This window comes from Gorilla gorilla, chromosome 4 (assembly GCF_029281585.2).
Source record: "Gorilla gorilla gorilla isolate KB3781 chromosome 4, NHGRI_mGorGor1-v2.1_pri, whole genome shotgun sequence".
In the NCBI taxonomy this organism is placed as follows: domain Eukaryota; kingdom Metazoa; phylum Chordata; class Mammalia; order Primates; family Hominidae; genus Gorilla; species Gorilla gorilla.
In genome coordinates this window covers 13,071,770-13,093,710 of record NC_073228.2, presented here as the reverse complement: position 1 = coordinate 13,093,710, position 21,941 = coordinate 13,071,770, and the positions used below count along the sequence as shown (strand labels likewise).

General features: G+C 54.6%; 2 protein-coding genes across 3 annotated transcripts in view; both read right to left on the bottom strand.

Annotated features, from left to right (window-relative positions):
* TIMP2 (TIMP metallopeptidase inhibitor 2) overlaps window positions 1-21,941 on the bottom strand; it is a 73,376-nt gene that overhangs the window by 30,544 nt on the left and 20,891 nt on the right. Inside the window, exon 1 of one of the 2 annotated variants that reach the window (XM_019027392.4) lies at window positions 19,418-19,439. The exons of the other annotated variant lie outside the window; for it this stretch is intronic. Coding sequence (XP_018882937.1) covers window position 19,418 — 1 coding nt within the window. The 5' untranslated portion in view covers window positions 19,419-19,439. Of the gene's footprint in view, window positions 1-19,417; window positions 19,440-21,941 lie in introns of those variants that run through there. 2 annotated transcript variants of the gene reach the window in all.
* On the bottom strand, window positions 8,305-19,461 carry CEP295NL (CEP295 N-terminal like). The gene is given in 3 exon segments (XM_055388765.2): window positions 8,305-10,169; window positions 10,171-10,186; window positions 19,418-19,461. Coding segments are annotated over 3 exon segments (1,866 nt in total). The 3' UTR covers window positions 8,305-8,363.

Here is a 21,941-nt window from a genome sequence, read left to right as displayed (position 1 = left end):
GCCCGGCCTGACCATTTTGATTAATATGTCTAAAGCGCCAGCTGAGGGTGTACCAGGGGCCCCTCTGCCCCAGCCACCCACAAGATCAGAGTCTGAAAAGGGAGGTGAAGCCCACTTTCCCCACTTCTGGTGTCTACACCCTCAGCTCGGGACAGATGTCCAGTAACACAGCTGTGGCCCTGCCCTGCGACTGCTGTAATAAATGACTATTTTTCATAGCCCTGCTCTCAGATCGCTGTGGGATCCCCAAATGTTTGTATGTAACTAATCTCGTTGGGCTTCAGGATCATAGTAAAGACAGCTTAGAAACATGGAAGCTCTCCATTCAGGCAGCACCTCCTTCTTTTAGCAGGATGGGGCTGACCTCGCCAGCTGGAGCAGCAGAAGTGGCCACAAACGCCACCAGGGATGGCAGACGGTGATCCAGGAAGGGGCTGTGCTCACAAGGACCCCAGACCTGCTCTAGTCCTCTAGGTTTGGAGGCCACGCCTCTCCCAACGGAACTGCCCAGGCGCACGGGGCAAGGCTGAGCAGCCAGAAAGTGTCACAAGGGTTGCGAGGTGACAGTGAGGGTTAGCTGGTCCAGCTCACCTTCGGCCTCTGGCCTCAAGTGACACAGCCGGGTGCCCTTGGTGGGCAGTCAGAGGGTATCCCCCAGGCACTGGGCTCTGCCCTTCCTCGGCCCCTTCATGCCAGCCCCTTTTGGTCAGCGGGTGCGGCAGACCTCCTCCAAGTTCAGTCCTTTTAGGGAAATGAGCAGAAAAGGGGGCTGTGACTTGGTAATTAAAAACAGCCCTGTGGTGCTGGGCAGGAACCAGGCTCTTCCCGTCCTGCAGCTGCTGTGGAGGCCAGACCCACCCTCAGGTCCTCCAACCTCCTCGGCCCCCAGAAGCCAGCAATGGGGCCTTCTGGGAAGCAGGAAAGACCTCAGCAGAGGGGGCACTGTAGGAGCACACTGGACATCTGTCCCCAGTTGAGGGTGTAGACACCGGAATTGAAGACATGGGGCACCACCTCCCTTTCCAGACTCTGACCTTGAGAGTTTGTGGGTGGCTGGGACAGAGAGGCCCCAGGTCCACCCTCAGTGGTGACTTGCAGCCCTGGTGCAAGGCGGGACCGTGACATCCAGGGTGAGGACAGAGGACTTGGCCAGCATGACTCAGGCCAGGGTGAAAAACGCCTGGAATGACAACTACTCAGAAAAGATATTTTGTTGGGGAGGGTGCGGAGGAGGGTGGGGCAGAGAAGGTAACAGGGCGCACAACAGAGATCAGGGAACAGAAGCGCAGCCTCAGCCGGGGCCACACCGCCTGCCAGCGGGCACCTGGGGGTGCTCCAGGCCCTGCCGCCCCAGGGAATGCTCCCTCCCCGGCTGCCTGAGATTCTAGTGCACGTGAGCTGCTGGCCACTGGGTGCCCGTCTCCATGGAGACCAGCTCTCCCATCTCACTTCCTGCCCATTCGTTTTGGCTCCTCTTGGGAAACAGCATCCATCAGAGCACCTCAGCCATGCAGAGCAAAGCCGCACTCTCTGCCCAGCCTTCCTGCTGCCCTCCCCAACCCCAGGGCCCTGCCCCCTCCCTCTGCAGCTCTGGGAGGACCTCGGGGGCCCACGTCCTGCTGCCCTCCCTTTCCCTGGTGGGCCAGCAGGTCTCATGCCAGAGCCTCGGGCTCGGCCCTTCCCATTCATGTGCTGCTGAATCACTTGAAAACAATGCACCAGACCCGGGAGGATTTGCTGAGAACAGTGCGGCTTTGTGGAGGGAAGTGCAGCTCTGCATGTTCTCCGCCAAGACCCACGGAACAGCCAAGCTCAGCCCTGCAAACCCCAAGCCAGAGCCGGAGCAGGGACAGGAGCAGGACCGTGCAGGGCAGGAGGCAGAGGGAGCCTGGAGAGGCACCGAGGAAACCCCTACACATCCCTGCAACCCGCCCCCACCTACGACAGCTGAGCAGGGGGCCAGGGTGACAACTCCGGAGCCAGGGGCAGCAGCAGATTCTCTCCTCGCGCTGTTGCTGGGGGGCTGCAACGGCACGAGGTGGGCAGGGCACTGTTCCTCCCAGGCCGATCCATTTTTGGGGACGAACGTGAGGTCTCGGCCCAGGCTTCAGGCTCATCGGCACTGACTGTCTTTGAGCCCTGGCTGTTCGTGGGACCCAGGGTCATGTGGCCTGTGGGCTGAGCCTGACTTGCTGCATTTCTCAGGAGACAGAAACAGGGACATGAAGGACATGAAGGCTGGAATCCCAGGGGCCACACACCCAGGAAAGAATGAAAGCAGGGGGGCTGAGGTCCCCACTCCCCTTTCCCTTCCTCCTCGGCACAGCTTCCCAAACAAGCCCCATGCTGAGCGGCGCCCCCAGACTCCCTAAGCTTGTCCTGGGGGGTGTGCATCTGTGCAGCCCCATCTCCAGCTGGAGGACTTGGCCTGGGCTGTCACAGCAGCTGCAAGTGCAGGCTGCACCCCAGCCCTCCGCCCTGTGTCTTCTTGGAGATCTCGATATAACCCCCTTGCCATTTGCACGAACTGGAAGAATGACCACAGGTCAGGGAGGGTGCTCTACCCACCCGTCCACTCTAAAAACCCTATTTCCTTTTGTCTTATGTGTCTGAGATCCTGGTCACACAGGGCTTGAAGGGGAAGGGAGATTTGTGCGGAGAGAAGATGGACCCCCCAGGGCAGCTCCCAGGGTGGGGTCACATCCAAAGCCCAACTGGCCAGCAGGCTGGGGGGGAGCAGGCCAGGAGGTGAACAGGTGGCACCTGCCAGACCCTGCTGGCCTCCCCCAGCCCATGGACAGCTGACCTCGGGAGAAAGCACAAGCAACGCTGCTGCTCCCCCTCCAAGCCTCACGGACCAACAGGGCGACCCACGCACCACTGCTCAGCCACGGAGGCCTTCCTGGGTCCCTGTGGTTTGGGGAGAAGGACCCACAAGGCAGGGAGCAAAGATGGGGCCGGAGGACGAAGGTTCCAGCAAATGCAGAGTGAGGCGGGAACACGGAATCTGTCCCCCAAGGGTGGGAGCAGAAGCACCAAACCAGAGCAGAGTTCTAGAAGGTGCAAAGTGTTCGGAGCAGGAGAACCGTGCGGAGTACCTGGAAGTGCCTTAGGATGAAGGTGAACACGGCCACCACATCCGGGGTCCTCACCGCTGCTGGCATGGCAGTGCTCTCTGGAAACCTCAGGAGCCCCACACCCTTCCGGGTGGCTCCATCCCTTGTTTTACAGTCAAATGAAGGCTGGGCAAGGGCTGGGGTGTGAGTCCAGGGGGCACCCCTGAGCCCGCCAACATAGCCCTATGAGGCGCCTGGTACTTCGGGGAGGATTTAGGCTCGCAAGGCAGGGGGCAGGCCCTGTGAACTTGTGTCCGGAAGAGAGGTGGTGGGAAGAGAGATGCTGGAAGCTGGGTGTGAGGGGCGTGAGGAGCAGGAGGTGGAGGGCCAGGCCTTGGAGGAAGTGCAGAAACCTTAACACTCTGCCCAGGTCACCGAGCTGCTGGCAAATGGCAGAGCCAGGGCTCCAACCCCGGCAGTAGGGCTCTCACCAGCTCCTGGTGGAGGCTCTGGGTGGAGGCATGGGACGGGGTGAGCCAGGGGAAGCTGGAGGCTGCTCCACAGCCCTTTCCACCACAGTCCAGCTGTGCCAAGGTGACCAAGGGGGGAGGGGAACGCAGGCACTGCCAGGCCCTGGGATGGAAAGTTACTCCTGACATCTCCATAAGAATCACTGGAGGGCCATGGTTTTGGGTGTGGGCATCCTGGAGGGCTGTTTTACTGCCCACACCAATGCCCCAGTTAAAGAACCACCCTGTCCCCTTAGCCTTCTGCAGGACAGGTGGGAAAGGGCCGGGTGTCTGGTCCTGCTGCCAGGGGACAGTGTAGGTGTGGCCGTCCGGGCAGAGATGAGTCACCCTCCACCCTGTCTTGCTGCCGTCTCCACACCTAGTTTTAGCTCAAGTGTGGCCAAGAAGGGGCGATTCCCCACCTAGAACACATGGGTCACAAGTACTACCTTTGAAAATGGAAACAAAAATAACCCACTCAAAGGCAGGCTGGTTCCCCCATCAGACTGTGGCTTCCAGGCTAAGGCAGGAAGACCTCGGCTACTCAATGTTTGGGCCCCATTGTGGCCACGGCTTTTAACTCAGTCATGCCATAACACCCTCTCTGCCCTCTCAGACAGAGGTGATGCTACACTGACAGGCGGCTACGCTCCAGGTCTCCGTGTGCAAAAAATAGCTGGGCACAAGGCAAGTGCAGAAACAGCAGGAGCACGGTGACAACCCACCCCGAGAAATCTATGTGGCTTTTGAAAAACAGCAGCCCTCCTGACCCCCAGTTTCCTTCTTAATCATGTTGAGCCTATAGCAAATCGTGGAGTGGCTTTGCAACCCTAGCCCATGACATTCTGGAAGCAGAGGATAGAAAGAAACCAGGCTAAGATCAAAATTTTCTTCTTCTTTTTTTCCCCCTAAGACAGGGTCTCTGTCACTCAAGCTGGAGTGCAGTGGCGCAATCACAGCTCACTGCAGCCTCGACCTCCCAGGTTCAAGAGATCATCCCACCTCAGCCTCCCTAGTAGCTGGAACTATAGGTGCAGGCCAGTATGCCTGGCTGCTTTTTGTTTTTATAGAGACACAGTCTCACTATGTTGCCCAGGCTGGTCTCATGTTCCTGGGCTCAAGCCATCCACCTGCTTCGGCCTCCCAGAGTGCCGGGATTACAGGTGTGAGCCACCATGCCCAGCCTCGAATTTCCTCTACTTGGCCTGAAGCAGAAAGCCACAGACAACAGAGACCTAAGCTACCAATGATTAAAACACCCAAAAGCAAAAACAAAAGTCTTGTGGGATGCTATTCCCACCCCGTCCAAATGAGCGTAATGCTTGTTGGTTCCACGAGCTTCACATTCGCCAGGGAAGTCCGGCTCGAGTTTCTCAGAGGCGTGCACTTGGGGTCCCACTGAGCACCTTGCCCTGCACAGCCATAGTTCCAGCTTTTACTCACTCATCACCTGCGTCCTCCGCCAGAACGGGAGTCCTGTGGTTCCATGTGCGTGGCTCACTGCTCATCTCTAGTGACTGGGACAGTGTCTACGACTCATATCTGTAAATCTATTTATTTATTTTGAGATGGAGTCTCCCTCTGTCCCCAGGCTGGAGTGCAGTGGCGTGATCTCAGCTCACTGCAACCTCCGCCTTCTGGGTTCAAGCAATTCTCCTGCCTCAGCCTCCCGAATAGCTGGGACTACAAGTGCACGCTGCCACGCCTGGCTAATTTTTGTATTTTTAGTAGAGACGGGGTTTCACCCTGTTGGCCAGGCTGGTCTTGAACTCATGACCTCAAGTGATCCACCTGCCTCGGCCTCTCACAGTGCTGGGATTACAGGTATGAGCAAACGCGCCCAGCCTCATATTTGCAAATTAAATATTTTATAAGAGCAGGTCAATCTTTTTCTGGAGAAAAAAGGTAAAAATAGGGGAAAAAAAAAAAGAGCACTAAACGGGATCTTTCCCACACCTACATCCCAGCTGTGCCAAAAGCACTTTTTGATACCCGGTCCTTTGATTCAAATGCATCAGAGATATAGTCCTCTTTTTGGAAACAAGCACGAAACAGGAGAAGCTATGATCCTGGAAAGAAGCTCATACACGCGATGAGGATATGCCGCAGTGAAAATGAGTAAGAGGCGTTTGTGTGATGTGGATGAATTCAGTAACCATGCCGAGGCCAAAAAACCTAGCTTCCAAAAGACTCCACATAATATCCTTTTTATAAAGTTCAAAACCAAGTAAAACTAAACACTATGTTTAGCATACATATATGGATAAAGATAGTGAGGGCTACACCCCAAGTTCAGCAGGTATATATCTTTTTGTTTCCTTTTTTTTTTTCCTTTTTTGAGATGGAGTCTCGCTCTGACACCCAGGCTGGAGTGCAGTGGCGCAATCTCGGCTCACTGCAACTTCCACCTCCCGGGTTCAAGCAATTCTCCTGCCTCAGCCTCCTGAGTAGCTGGGATTACAGGTGCCACCACCACGCCCGGCTAATTTTTTGTATTTTTAGTAGAGACGGGGTTTCACAACGTTGACCAGGCTGTTCTCAAACTCCTGACCTCAAGCGATCCGCCCGCCTCGGCCTCCCAACACCTGCTGGGATTACAGGTGTGAGCCACCGCGTCCAGCATCTTTTTGTTTCTGAGACAGGGTCTGGCTCTGTCACCCAGGCTGGCAGTGGCGTGATCACAGCTCCCTGTGTGGCCTCAGCCTCTGGGGCTCAAATGAACCTCTTGCCTCAGCCTCACGAGTAGCTGGGACTGTAGGTGCAGGCCACTGTGCTCAGCTAATTTTTTATTTTTTGTAGGATAGGGTCTCCCCATGTTGCCCACGCTGGTCTTGAATTCCTGGACTCAAGTGATCCTCCTGCACTGGCTTCCCAAAATGTTGGGATTGTAGGTGTGAGCCATCAGCAGGTATATGTCCAAGGAGGCAGCAGGGGGATGGAAAAGGGAGGTAGCGCACAGGTAGTGAATATTCTGGGTCTTGGGTCTGGGTGATGGGCTCATGGTACTTCATTATATTGTCTACAAAATATACATAAGTAAGGCCGTTCGTGGACCAATGATACTAATGTGTCATGAACAAAGATTGGTTGATCTAAGTCAATGTATCTGAGGTTGTTGGAAGGGAGGGAGAGAGACAGACTCTGAAACCATCCTAGTACAGGGATCAGCAAACTATGGCACAAAGGGCAGATGCCGCCCACCACCTATTTTTGTAGAGTCTCATTGGAACCTGGCCACGCCCTTTCATTTACATCTCATCTGTGGCTGCTTCTGAGCAGGTGCAGTAGAGCCGGGTAATTACCACGGGGGCTGCACAGCTGGCAAAGGCTAAAATATTTACTCTCTGGCTCTTTGCAGAAAAAGTATGTTGATCCCTGTGCCTGTCCCTAAGACTGCAACTGGCAGAAGAGAAGCTACCCAGTGTGAGGTCTCCATGGCTGTGGTGGATGCCAGGTCAGTGGCAAAGCTAGCGGGGAGGAAACTGATCAAACACCCAGGTGCCGACACCCTTGCCAGCCCCAGAGGGAATCACCCAGCGGGGCGAGGGTGGCTTGTCTTCTCTTTTCTGTCTACTCTCTTTTCTCTTAAAGTTATAAGAATGTATTAAGCGACGTGCTATTTAAACAATGTTGGTTTTGTTGTGACTTTGAAAGACTAGTTTAGAGGTTTTAGCTTTGGTTCAATCTCCGTTAATGTCTCAGCCTTGGCTAAGCACTAAGTGATCTATCTCCTGAAATTGTGCCCGTCTGACCTTGGGTGCCCCTGAAAGGCCAGTGTTTATTCGGCTAAAACATCTGAAGGGCTTGAATGACCTGGAGTCTCCATCTGTGCCTGTGGCCCCTGAAAACAGACTGTCACCCAGGCTGGAATGTAGTGGCATGATCGGCTCTGGGAGATGCATCCACAGCACATGGGCTAGACACACCCACTGAAACCCACACGGGTTCCTATTTTTGTATATAGGTGGTTTCCCAAAAGGGACTTCGTTTTAAAGGCAAGACTAGGCCGGGCGCGGTGGCTCAAGTCTGTAATCCCAGCACTTTGGGAGGCCAAGGCAGGCGGATCACGAGATCAGGAGTTCAAGACCAGCCTAGCCAACATGGTGAAACCCTGTGTCTACTAAAAATACAAAAAATTAGCCAGGCATAGTGGCAGGCGCCTATAATCCCAGCTACTCGGGAGGCTGAGGCAGGAGAATTGCTTGAGCCCAGGAGACAGAGGTACTGAGTTGAGACTGCACCACTGCACTCTAGCCTGGGCAACAGAGCAAGACTCCGTCTCAATCAATCAATCAATCAATAAAGGCAAGATTAGGGAAAGAGTCCCTGTGAGGGAATGTGCCCTGGAGGACGGTATAATGACAGATTGCTTTTTTTTTTTGAGACGAGTCTCACTCTGTCACCCAGGCTGGAGTACAGTGGTGCAATCTCGACTCACTGCAACCTCCGCCTCCCAGGTTCAAGTGATTCTCCTGCCTCAATTTCCTGAGTAGCTGAGGTTACAGGCACATGCCATCACACCCAGCTAATTTTTATGTTTTTAGTAAAAACGGGGTTTCGCCATGTTGGCCAGGCTGGTCTCAAACTCCTGACCTCAGGTGATCCTGAGGCCGACCTCGGCCTCCCAAAGTGCTGGGATTACAGGCGTGCGCCACTGCACCCGGCCCCAGATTGCCCATTTTAAAGAGGCCTAATAGTCTCTGAGGCAATGACGCAAACACAGATCTTAGAGACCCGGGTACCAGTTCTGGCAGCACCATTATCAGTGATGTATTTACCCCGGGTGGGTCTCTCGCGTTTAGCATATGTTCTGAAACTCCCGCAAGCGTTTCCTGGCTTCTTCAAGAAACTGCTTGTGCAACCTGTTTTGCTGTAAGATCTGCTGCTGCTGGTCTCGGATCATCTGACTGTGCCGGTCGTCGTCGGCGAGGCTGGTGCCCGATGGGGAAGTGGTGCTGAGTTCAGATCCTCTTTCCCTTTCCTGGGCTCTCGTGGAGGAGGACTTCAGATGGGCCAGTCGAGCTCTCCTTTGCTCCCTCCTCTCTTTTTCTAACTCAGCCTTGTAGTGGATTTCCAAGCTCATATCTGGGTGTTCCATTTGTTCAAGCGATTCCAGTTGTTTTTGTCTTCTCTGCTCCATCTCTGCTTTCTGCCTTTGCCTGGATGCCGTCGAGCCCACTCTGTCTGCCTGGTCTTGAAGGTGGAGCTGAAGGGAGCCCTCTGCCAGCGTGCCCAGTTTGGGGGTCTCTTGTCCAGATTCAGTGCTATACAATAACGAGTCCTCTTTGTTGATAAATATACCTGCCTCGGGAGACAATGTTTGACTTCCATTTCTAAACGTGGGCTTGACCGTGCCCTGATATTTTTGGTTCTGGGCCTTGCCCATTAACGTTTTCAAGTCGGTCTTGGACGCTGCCTGCCGCGCCTCCTCCTCTGCTGGGCTCCTGGGTTCCCCGGCAGGCAGCATCTCTGGGTCTGCCATTTGCTTCCCTCTTGGGGTCCCAGCGCCACACTCTTGCATCTCTGAGAAGGCATGCTCTTCCCCAGGTCTCTGGTCCATCCTGGGCTTCAGTGTCAGGTACAAGCGCAGGTGTTTTTTCAGCTTTCTGTTTATATTGAACAACTCTTCAAAGGCCAACTCCAGCTCTTTCTGCCACTTGTTCTTCTCCCGCAGCGTGCACTGAGATGCTGGGGACACGGCTTCCCTTCTGCGGCTGGAATCAGCTGGCCACAGCTGCCCGAGGTCTCTCAGCTTCCCCTCCGGACTCTGTCCCTGAGAGCGACTGGTCAGGGCTGGAACAAAGCAAACTGCCCCCTTTCCCAGTTGCCTCCTCCCCGCCCGAGCTGTTCCTTTCTCTTTTTCCTCCACAAGCCCGATTTCTCCCACAGCAGCCACGAGTGGGTTTGACCTTTCTAGGTCGGCTCCTTTGCTCCTCCGAGGGTGGATGGCACAGCGGCCACCCCCAGACTTGCTCGAAGGTTCTGGCCTTCCCTTTCTCTTCTCAGGCGGGGCCAGGTGAGAATTCATCCGACCCGTGGCTTTTGTAGTCTGTGGTTTCTCTGGACTCGCTGCTGTCTTCCGGGGCCTGGAGTGCCTGGGGTGTTGCTGGCCCAACTCTTCCCTGCAACTCCTCTCTTCACTAAGGGCTGCTCTATGCTTCTCCTTGGCCCTTGGGGGCCTGGCTGATCTTCGCTGGATGGGCCCCTCCGAGTCGGGCTCATTTTCCCTGGCCCATCCTCCTCCCCAGCCTAACAGACGTGCTGACCGCAGCCTGTCCAGGCCACCGACATGCAGGTGCTGCGCCTCCTGACACCCTCTCCTCAACTCCTCAGCCAAGCGCTGGAGCTGGTAGCTTTTCCACAGCTTGACATCCGCTCTTCTCTGCAGAGCGAGATCACCTTTGCCTCGGGCTTGTAGCAATTTGTGCTTTTTCCTCCAAAGCAGGTCTTCGTTATCAGGACAGAGGCTCAGCCACATGGCTCCATCCATGTTTCTGTTCCTGTCTGCGAACCCAGCAGATACAGCTTCCCAGGGAAGGTGCTTGGAGCCAAGAGTGGAGGGTTCAAGGGGCGCCCCCGGGCCTGAGGAGCCACAGAAGCCACAACTGTTCCACAGCAAACCTACGAGGAAGGGAGCACAAGTGCAGCTTTCCGGATCGCTCCCAGGAGAGTGAGCAAAGCCCTGGAGACAAGCACACGGGATTCTCACTGTGGGGACAGGCTGCAAAATGTGCCCCTCCAAGCTCTCTTGACCCGTGCCCACCAGGGCGCACTCTCAGCCTCCCAATTTCTGTCCTGTACACTTTTGACAAGAGCCTGTAGGGCAGTTGTTTTGGACAGAGTGTGGTGTTGTTTCCCAGGGGACATTGGCAATGTCTGGAAACATTTTCTATTGTCACAAATGCAGGGAGGAGGTGCTCCTGGCCTGCAGCTGGGTGGAGGCGAGGGAGGCTGCTGAATACCCCACACTGCACAGGAGGGCTGCCCAAGACAGCGAATAACCTGGCCAGAGATGTCAGTAGTGCCAAGACTGACAATCCCACCCAAAGGGCAAGGGTTAGGATTCAGGTAGGGATGGAGGGGCACAAAGGGCAGCCCTTGGAAACAAATATTGAGAAGAACAGGTGGAGGTAAAAGAGGAAGTCTGGGCCTCTGGAGGGAGAATTGCTCGTAAAGGAAAGGAGGAAGAGACGGGGCAGGGAGGAGCCTGCCAAGCATGTGTGTGTGCAGGAGTGTGTGTGCACACGTGTGCAGGGGTGTGTGTGGGTGTGTGTGCATGCATATGTGTGTGCAGGGGTGTGTGTGCATACATGTGTGTGCAGGGGTGTGTGCAAGGATGTGTGTGCATGTGTGTGCAGGGGTGTATAGAAGTGTGTGTGCAGGGGTGTGTGTGCATGTGTGTGTAGGAGTGTGTGTGCAGGGGTGTGTATGCAGGGGTGTGTGCGCGTAGAGGTGTGTGTGCTTAGGGGTGTGTGTGCAGGGGTGTGTGTGTGTGCGTGGGGCTCTGTTTGCAGGGGTGTGTGTGCATAGGGGTGTGTGTGCAGGGGTGTGTGTGCATGGGGCTGTGTGTGCAGGGGTGTGTGTGCGTAGCGGTGTGTGTGCAGGGGTGTGTGCGTGTGCACATCTGTTTATGTTTCTGTGCACATGTCTGCACATCTGTGTGTACAGGGGGGTGTGCAGGTGTGTGTATGTATGCATGTCTGTGTGTGCCTCTGTGTGCATGTCAGTGTGTGTATGTGTATGTGTCCGTGTGGGGCATGCAGGTATGTATGTGTGCATGCAAGTCTGATACTTGAATCCAGTAGAAACCAGAGAGGAGGAGAAGCTGGTGTTAGCTCTCTCTTCATGACTCCCGGCTCTTTCCTTTTATAATGATCAGAGAAGGACTCTTCCAGGTCTCTTTGGCATCAGGAAGGGACCCATGCTTTGTCAGGCCTTCCTAGGAAAGGAGGGGCATTTACACCAAAAGAGTACGGGATTGTGTCTGTTGCCACGGGCAGCTGATGCCAGAAACAGCCAGATCTGTGAGCTGCAGGAAAGGCTAAGGGACAGCCACAGTCGATATGGAGTCCCCCTCCACTGCTCCTTCCCTTCTTTCATCTTAGTCTATGTGGAACCAGGCTAAGCATTCGGAGTCAAACGTAGTTGCAGTTGAAGTCACATGTAGTTGCAGGAGTCAGAAAATACTGCATCTACATTACAGCTAACATTAACCGTGCAGGCTCCCCTCTGAGCACCTGGCATGTATCCGTTCATCTTTTTTACAGTAATCCTTTGAGATACGAAGCTCCTACCCCCCCGGTTCACAGACAGGGAAACTGAGGCAGGCAGAGATGAAGATGCTTAACCCAGATCACACAGCTGGTAAGTGGCAGAGACAGGCCCTCTGCTGCTTGGACGAACCCCAGCACCTTTGACCAACCTCAGGTGGTCACACTGCAGCTGGCTTTGACTTAAGTCTTCTAGTGGGAGGTCCTTGCACCTCTTGGTAAATCAGATCACACATTTAGAATAGTGGTTAATATTATATTTAGCCAGATCTGCCAACCACCATGATGATCAAGAGAGAAAGGGAGAGAGAAAGCTGGGCCTTTCAATGCAATGATTGAGATTTTTGACAAAGGTGCCACGGCAATTTAATGTAGGGAAAGAATAGTTTTTTTGTTTTTCAACAAATGATGCTGGCACAGCTGGATATCCACAGGCAAAAAATGGGAATTCACAGCCTTATCTCACCCTATATACAAAAATTAACTCACAATGGATTATAGACCTTCGTCTACAACTATAAACGCTTAGAAGAAAACGTCGGTGTATATTCATGACCTTGAGTCAGGCAAAGATTTTTTAGATACAACACCAAAAGCACAACCAATAAAAGAAGAAACTGATAAGCTGAACATCATCAAAATTAAAAGAAAAAAAAAACCTTTGTGCTTCAAAAGATACCGTAAGTAAAGTGAAAATACAAGGTACGGACTGGAAGGAAATATTTGCAAATCATATATCCAACAGAAGACTTGAATCCAGAACATATAAACAACTCTTACTACCCAGTAAGATGGCAAATAATCCCATTTGAAAATCAGCAAAAGAAGGCCAGGTGTGGCAGCTCACACCTGTAATCCCAGCACACTGGGAGGCTGAGGCAGGCGGATCACTTGAGGTCAGGAGTTCGAAACCAGCCTAACCAACATGGTGAAACCCCATCTCTACTAAAAATACAAAAATTAGCCGGGTGTGGTGGTATGCACCTATAATCCCAGCTACTCGGGAAGCTAAGGCAGGAGAATTGCTTGTATCTGGGAGGCAGAGGTTGCAATGAGCTGAGATCGCACCATTGCACTCCAGCCTGGATGACAGAGTGAGATTCTGTCTCAAAAATAAATAAATAAAAATAAAAATCAGCAACAGATTTAAATAGATATTTCACCAAAGAACATAGATGTATGGCTAATACAGCACATAAAAAGATGTTCAACGGCAGCAGTCTTTAGAGAAATGCACACTGACCCTGCAGTGTCCTGCCACCTCACATCCACTCCAACGGCTGTCGTCAAAAAGACAGACAATAGCAACTGTCGGTGAGGAAGGAGGGGGAGGAATTGGAACCCTGTGCATGCTGCTGGTGGGAATGGAAAATGGTGCAGCCACTTTGGAAAACAGTCTGGCAGTTTCTTAAAAAGGGAAACACAGACTTACCCTATGACCCAGAGATTCCACTCCTAGGTCTATAACCAAGAGAAGGCCTGAGTCCACAAAAAGAAACCAAAGCTCAGAGAGGTTGAATAACTTTCCCAGCTCACATGGAGGAGCTGGCCTCAGACACCAAAGACCACCAGGAACGGCCATGGGGATGTCCAATTAGGTGTGGTGAGGTCGGGGCTGCTGTGAATGCCCCTCTGTGTGTCTCGGAAGGTGCCTGGAGGCCCCAAGGTTCACAGTCTATTTCTGTGCCAAGAGCCGTTGGCTCACACCCCTTGTCAACCAACAATTAGTAAAACCTGGACAAGTCTTCCCTGCTCTGGAAGTGCCCCCAGCCCGTTCAATGACCTCAGTGCACCCCGTGCCAGCCCCACTGGCGTGGGCATCCCAATGAAGCAGCGTCAGTTTTCCTGGAGACACGCAAACGGGTAAAAACTTAACACATCTGGGCAGAGATCTTTGGGATAAGTCTAGAAAATTGCAGCCAGCTCCATCCTTCAGGAATCGATCCCCGCTCTGACACCATCAGATGCAACCTTGTTCCTGCTACCCCAGCTCTCCTTGCTCTCCCCTCTGAGACCCTCCCCACTTACTAACTTGAGGCAGAGGGCAGGGTCTCACGTGGACTTGTGCAGGCACTGGCAGGGAAAGCAACAGAGCCTTAGCTGAGCCCAAGATGACCAAGGAGAAACAGCCGTTCACCTGTTGCACAGCCTGCTGGGATACCTGCCTCTGCCTGTGATGCCCAGGCTGATCTCCAGGCAGCCCAGTGTCTCTCCAGCCCTGCCAGACAGGACGTCGGGTGCCCTTGGCAGGACACTTTCCAATGAAGACAGCCATGGTTCCAATCAGGGCCCTCGCTACAGCTCCCCTCCCAGAGGCACCTGCCCTCTCTGGTTGCTTAGAATATTCTAGAAGGGGCAGGGGTCCTGGCGCTCCTCTGTCCTCCACATCCTCTGAGTGTTCTGAGCATCTTGGGCTGCTTTGGTGTTTTCTACTCCCCCGCTGCCCTCTGGTCCTGCCCCCCCCGAGCTGACAAGCCTGCCTTCTGCTGGCTGCCTTCAACCACTCAGAGAAACCACAGCTCCCCCCTCCGCAGAAGCCGCGCTCGGAGCAGCAGAAGGAAGGCGAGTGGACACCAATCTGGCCTCCGGACGGCACCAGGGCCTCCCACAGAGCGGAGTGGACACTGGGCCCATTCTCCTCTCTTGCTCTCTACAGCCCCGTGGCCCCAGCGCAGGAGCCAGCCCGTGGCAGCTCCACCCCAGACCGATCCGATCCCAGCACCTGGGCCCAGGAATGTGCTTGGCCACCAGATTCCCAGCGATTCTCACCAAAGTCAGGCAACCTCTGGCCTACAGCTTGAGAATGACATCCAAGCAGCTCGCCTTTCCCTGGGCGGCCGCTCAGATAGCTTTTCAGCCGAGGCAGCGTGGAAGTGCCAGGGCCCACAGACAGCACCCCCCCGCCCCCCGCCGGCCTCCTCACCCCCTCCGAAGGAGACTCCAGGCCTGCTGTGCACTCCTGTGGCGTCGGGGGGCAGGGGGCAAGCATCACAGTCATAGGGAGTGTGAGGCGCCCAGAATGGGGGCTCCAGTCAGGCCTGCGCCCCGGCTGCAGGATACCAGATCCTGCGGTTCACTGTGAGACCTGCGCCTCTCTCATCTGCCTCACACTGCCCCCTCACACCCCCAAGGTGTGACAGCATTTGAACAATGCACGTGCCCATCTGGAGCCTTGGGGTGGGCCTGTGAGAGAGTGGCCGCCCACCCCAGTCCCCACCAGGTGCGTAGTCCTGCGGCTAAGTCAGGGCGGTTGTGACAAAGGCTCAGACCCTCCAACTACCAGGCTGTGTTGTGACGAGGCTGCTGGAGCCCCAGGCACCGTGACGGGAATGGGTGAATCCACCCACAGTGGGTGGCTCTCAATGTGATACTAGCCCGGTACACTTGGACACCCAAGAATCAACGCGGCAGACGTTGTATCCCCAGGAGAAGGCCCACCCCCAACAGACACGGGGGACAATGGCAAGCATGGCCATCCCTGAGGACAATGGCAGGACCCAGAGTGCCTCTCTCCTCCTCAAGGCATGAACTGGCCCCTCCAGATACAGGGACAACCTTTTCTTCCCACCTCGGCCTGTAACAGACACGACACAGGCCATACCCTTGGCTAGAGTCACTGCGACATGATCCGGGGGGTGACTGTGAAAGGAGCCAGCGGGGCTGCTGTGTCGGTTTTCCTGGAGACACGGAAATGGGTACAAACTTAAAACATCTGGGCAGAGGTCTTTGGGATAAAGTCCAGAAAATTACAGCCGGCTCCATCATTCAGGAATTGATTTCCCCCATGACACCATCAGATGCAACCTTGTCCCTGCCGCCTCCAGCTCTCCTTGCTTTCCCCCCTGAGCTCACAAAAAGAAACAAAAGCTCAGAGAGGCTGAATAACTTTCCCAGCTTACACGGAGGATCTGGGTTTGAATCCAGACATCACACTGATCAGCACGCAGACCTGCAGGGTTTCATACTCCTCCGGCATTTCATGTACACCTCTCGCCATCTCACCGCCTCACCATAGGAGGAGAGGCCTATTCCTATCCGCACAATCTGACAGGGAAACTGAGACTCAGAGAGGTTAAGTAACTTGCCTAAGGCCACACAGCTCGTAATCAGGGCAGCAGGGATTCCAGGCCGAGCAGGCAGGCCCCTGATCCAGGCTCCTAGCCTGCTGCCCAGGGAGGTCAGAGCTGGAAACCACTTCCACAGCACAAGGAGACTCTGCTCGGACTGTGCTTGGCCTCACGTGACCTCTGACCTCCCTGGCCCTCCTGTGACCCTGACAGGTGTGCTGAGCTTCTGAAGGGTGGGAAGGCCTGCAAGGGGCCTGCGTGCATTCTGTGTGCATTGACCCAGGACACCACGGTTGGTGCCTCTGAGTTCATCATGTCGACCATCCCCGTCTTCTTTCTGCTCAAGTACTTGATTTGTCAACATGCACAGAAGGGTGAGACCTGGCCATGGTGCTGCTTGAATCTTGTTAAAAGTTAGGCTCTGATTCAATAGTCTGGGTGGGGCCCAAGACTCTGCATTTCTTTTTCTTTTCTTTTTTCTTTTTTTTTTTGAGACAGAGTCTTGCTCTGTTGCCCAGGCTGGAGTGCAGTGGTGCAATCTCAGCTCACTGCAACCTCCACCTCCTGGGTTCATGCAATTCTCTTGCCTCAGCCTCCCAAGTAGCTGGGACTATAGGCACGCGCCACCATGCCTGGCTAATTTTTGTATTTTTAGTAGAGACAGGGTTTCACCATGCCGGCCAGGCTGGTCTCAAACTCCTGACCTCAAGTGATCTGCCCGCCTTGGCCTCCCAAAGTGCTGGGATTCCAGGCATGAGCCCCCGCGCCTGCCAGACTCTGCATCTCTAAAGTGCTGGGATTCCGGGTGTGAGCCCCCACGCCCGCCAGACTCTGCATCTCTAAAGCGCTCCCAGGGATGCTGATGCTGCCATCTGGGGGACCACACTTGGAGTACTGCGGCCCTGGCAAACCATCTCTTTCAGGAAGCTGCATCTTGCTCTGCCTTCCTCCCCTGCCAGCAGCTCAGCCCTGATCATCTCTCACCTGAGGCCCTTAAAAGCCTCCCAGTCAGCCTCTCTGCCCCCGACCCCCAGGCCTGCACCCCGTCCTCTCTCGCACTGCAGCCCGGCGCTGTCTAACTGAGCGGCCTGGGTTACATTTCAGCATCCCCCATGTGATTCCCTGCTGTCCACACCAGCAAGTCTCTGAGTGCAACCCGCAGCCACGTGCATCATAATCAGCTGAGCTGCTGGTGAAGGGGTAGATTCCTGGGCCTCACCCCTGACAGATCCTATCCCAGCCCCTGCGGGAGGGGCCCAGGAATGTGGCCAGTTCACCAGCTGCCCTGCCAAAGCCTGGCAATCTCTGGGCCTAGAGGCTCGAGAACGGTCAAGCAGCTCGCCCTGGCTCCCCTGGGAGCCACCCCAGCCTGGAGCGCTGCACACCAGACAGGGGTGGTGGAGCTCCTGGCCATTCCCAAATGCCCCACACCCAGCAGCGCCTGGAATGTGCTCACGCGGGTTCCTCGTGACATGGACACACCCCCTTCCCCATCCTACCCACATGTCCCCAGCCCAGGCCTCGTTCCCACTCCCCCAGGATGCCCCAACCCTCCAAGGGAACAAAGAGAATGCTCTTCCCTTTCTCCAGAAGCCCAGCACCCAGGCCACATAGTCGAGCGCTTTGTCTTTGAAACATAAAAATAGCTACAGAAGGGCTCCCGTTAGCTGGCATCGGCCAGAGAGAGAACATTTCCATATAATTAGAGCTTACCCTTTCATATGGAAAGTTAGACATTTCTCTGTCTAAGGCGCCTACGTAGAATATGTAATTTGACCTTCTTTGGGGGAAATTTTGGATTGTCTTTGGGATGATAATATAGGAAATCCCTCGAGGGCTTTTAAAATGTAAAGAACAGAGGTCCCATAAACTAAGTGACCCCAGAATGCAATTTGGGTTTTTTAAGTCGCCTTTTTAGCGCTTCCTGTGTCCTCCCCTCCCTGGTCGTAACTGTCTGACAGCAGCCACACAAACAAGCTTATTAAAATTGTGGTTTTTTGGCCGGGCGCGGTGGCTCACGCCTGTAATCCCAGCACCTTGGGAGGCTGAGGTGGCTGGATCACCTGACGACAGGAGTTCGAGACCAACCTGACCAACGTGGTGAAACCTCGTCTCTACTAAATACAAAAAATTAGCCAGGTGTGGTGGTATATGCCTGTAATCCCAGCTACTCAGGAGGCTAAGGCAGGAGAATCACTTGAACCCAGGAGGCGGAGGTTGCAGTGAGCTGAGATCGCGCCACTGTACTCTAGCCTAGGCAACAGAGCAAGACTCCATTTCAAAAAAAAAAAAAAATGTGTTTCTTAATAAAGTAAGTAGAGTCCGAGGTGGTGGTAGGCTCTTCCACAGGACCACTGCCTGAGCTTTCACACCTGACCTTATCAATTCAAAGCTGTGGGCATCCCCGGATACAGATAACCCTTGGGGGAGGTGGAAAATTGTTGCTAGACTCTAGCCTAGAAGGTTTTTAACAGCTTGCACAACTGGCCAAATCTTACAAGATAAAAGGTAATGGGAACACATCTAAAACTTATATGTAGGTCCCTAAATCCAACTATGCAAGTACAGAGGTGGGTGTGTGGAGCAGCACAGTGGACAAAAGACGCTGGGCCACCAGAAGGGCCAACGTGACTGTCCCGAGTGAACAGAAATGCCTCTAACATGCGAGCGAATGGTGCAGCCCAGCCGGCCCGACCTCACCTGGCCGTGCTGGGAGGCAGTGGGCAAGCGGCACGCTGTGGTGCCCAGGACGCCGGCAGGCACAGCGCCACATCCGCGGGCACCACCTGTTCCCACCCTGCAGGACGCCACAGCATCAGACGAGACGGCCCGTGTGAAGCGCCGAGAACAGAGTCCGGCTCCCGGGAAGGCTCAGGAAATGCCGAGAGCTCGGCAGAGACACCCACGTGGTGCTGGATTCCACGCACGAGGAACCGACGGGCAGACGTGGAGCTAAATGATGGTCAACAGCTACGAAGTGCCTGTGCTCTAGAAATGGCCAATTTGATCATGTCACGGGATAAAGTTTCAAAATCAATAAAACCGTGATGAAATGATCAGGAATAAACCTATCCAGAAATGTTCCAGGCCTAAAGGAGATGCATGGGCTGAAGAACAAGGAGCAAATCTGAACGAGGGAGAGGTGTGTCTTCCTGGACAGTTCTCGGGAGAGGAGGAGGGCGGTAAGGACGGGGAGAAGAGGCCACAGGCTTGGAGTTCAGGAGGAGAATGAACTCCTTTGGTCAGGAGGGGCCCACTGACCAAAGGTCCTAGGAAGAAAAGCCAAAGGAGGTGAGGTGGGGCAAGGGTGTTTGCAAAGGATAGAAAAATCTAGAATGGCAGAGTATGGTGCTTAACAGTACTATGTGACCTGGGCCAAGCTACTTCACTCTGGGTGCCTCAGTTTGCTCTTTAGGATGGGGATGATAACGACAGCAGCACCCATCTACAGAGATGCCAGTGCTTGTCACCACGAGAAGCACCTGAAATGCTTGGGGAAGAGGGGTGGTACTTACTGTGTGTGTCTCCAGATGACTGAGCTAGACCACCCAGGACACATTACAGGGAGGCAGAAGCTGACAGGGGGGCAGGAAGCACTGTCTCCAGGGCTGTCTTGAAATCACTGGGCTGACTTTGTAGGTAGTGAGATGCCCATCACTGGAGGCATCCGAACCAAGCCCAGATAAAACAAACATCAGAAACATTTTTAACTCCATTTCTCTGAGTTCTAGCCTCTAAAAATACCCTCCATGACACCCTGTGTGCTGCCAGAGCCTTGGTTTTCGCCCTCTTCTCCCCAACTCTTAGCTACATCCCAGTGGTGGCGGGGGGACAGGGGTCCCAAGCCACTGCACTGGGTTTTGGTTTCACTATGTTGCCCAGGCTGGAGTGCAGTGGTGCGATCTCAGCTTACTGCAACCTCCACCTTCCGGGTTCAAGCAATTCTCCTGTCTCAGCCTTCCCAAGTAGCTGGGACTACAGGCGCACGCCACCACACCCAGCTAATTTTTGTATTTTTAGTAGAGACGGGGATTCACCATATTGGTCAGACTGGTTACAAACTCCTGACCTCAGGTGATCCACCCGCCTCGGCCTCCCAAAGTGCTGGGATTCCAGGCATGAGCCACCATGTCCAGCCTGCACTGGGTTTTGGACTGGCTGTGCTGGCATCACCTGGGGCAGGGGTGGGTCGCGTTAGAATGAGTCCTGGCTGGGCCCACAGCAGGCTTTTCCACCCGAATACTGGGGCCACAGCTCATGAATCTGTGTGTATCCATATCCTGGGCTGGGTCAGCTCTCCAGGGTGGAGATGGTTAGGCAGGCAGCCTCTGGGGGCAAGCTCGGGCTCAGGCCTCCCCTTGACCAGCTTCACAGAGACAGACACTGAGGCAGACTGACCTCCAAACTCTCAGCTGAGACACCAGCTCCCCACGTGGGGGGCTTACAGCTGATGCAACCGGTGGCTCACTAAACATACCTTGACAGCGTCCATTACCGCTTCCCTGCAAACCTCAAGATCCTAAGCACCCAGCCTAGGTCAGGGGTCCCCAATCCCAGCAGCTGTTCCTGCTTCCTGAAGACCCCCCAGCCCAACTCCTCCAATAACCATATTCATCTCCAACCCAGTCCCACCAGCTTCCCTCACTCTCCTTCCCATCACACTGCCTGTGGGGAGCCCCGTGGTGCAGGGACTTTGCCGCTGGCCTTGCGAACACACGGCTTGGAGCCCCTCCTTGGCCCACTCTCCGGGGCCCTCTTGGGAGCCTCGCTAAACAGCTGGGCATGGAAAGAACCCCACCCTCACCACAGATGGGAGCAGACACAGAGAGCCTCAGCCCCACAGTGGTCTCAGGGGCCCACTGACCAAAGGTGGCCGGAATCGCTTCCCCGCCTCCACCTGCAGCCCGGCCTCTGCCCTGGCTGGCTACTCATAGCAGGCTGTTGCCATGGGAACAGCAGAGCTGTTGAGCTGTGACATCATGGCAGGGGTGAGGTCAGGGACAGCTGTGAGCCAGCCAGGGGGCAAGCGTGTAGGTTAGGGGATCAATCATAAAGATTTGGCTCAAGCAGCCGGGAGCCATGGGGGCACCTGAAGGCGCTGTTTAAGGAGGTGTGGGTGAACAAGGACAGTGCAATGTACAAATGCTCGTGGCCATACCAGGCAGAGGACATCTTCTTGTCCCCAGCCGGCAGCATGGAGACCTCCCAGGGTGTCATTCTCTCTGAGCTGTCAGGCCATTAAGGAGGTACACTTCAAGGTCAGGGTTCCTGACAACGCTTGCCATCCCTTCTCCTGTAGGGACAGCATCTGTTCACGCTTCTAAACAGCTCCAGAAAGCCATCGTTAAACTGAAACCCACTGGAGGCGGGGGAAGAAAGAATCCCGTCAACCACCTGCCCACACAGGAGGAGAAGCCACACGTACTTGGCCTCGTTTGAGGGCTAGTTCCCCACAGACAGTTTGATCAGAAGGATGGGCGAGGGAAGCTGGCAGGGCGAGGCTGGGGATGAACATGGGGCACTGGGGGAGTCTGGCCGTTGCAGGGGGTCTCCAGGAAGCAGGAGTAGCTGCTGGAAATGGGGGCCCCTGACCTAGTCTGGGTGGTTGGCATCTTAAGGTCTGTGGTAAAGTGATGACTGGCATTGCCAAGATATGTTTTTTGTTTGTTTTTTAGACAGTCTTGCTCTGTTGCCCAGGCTGGAGTACGGTGGCGCAATCTCGGCTCACTGCAACCTCTGCCTCCCGGGTTCAGGGATTCTAATGCCTCAGCTTTCTGAGTAGCTGGGACTACAGGTGCATGCCACCATGCCCAGCTAATTTATATATATATATGTGTGTGTTTTTTGTTTTTTTTGTTTTTTTAGCAGAGACAGGGTTTTACCATGTTGACTAGGCGGGTCTTGAACTCCTGACCTCGAGCGATTCCCCTGCCTCGACCTCCCAAAGTGCTAGGATTACAGGCGTGAGCCACCGCCCCCAGCCCAAGATATGTTTTAGTAAGCCGCCAGTTGGATCATCTGTAAGCAACTCACTAGAAG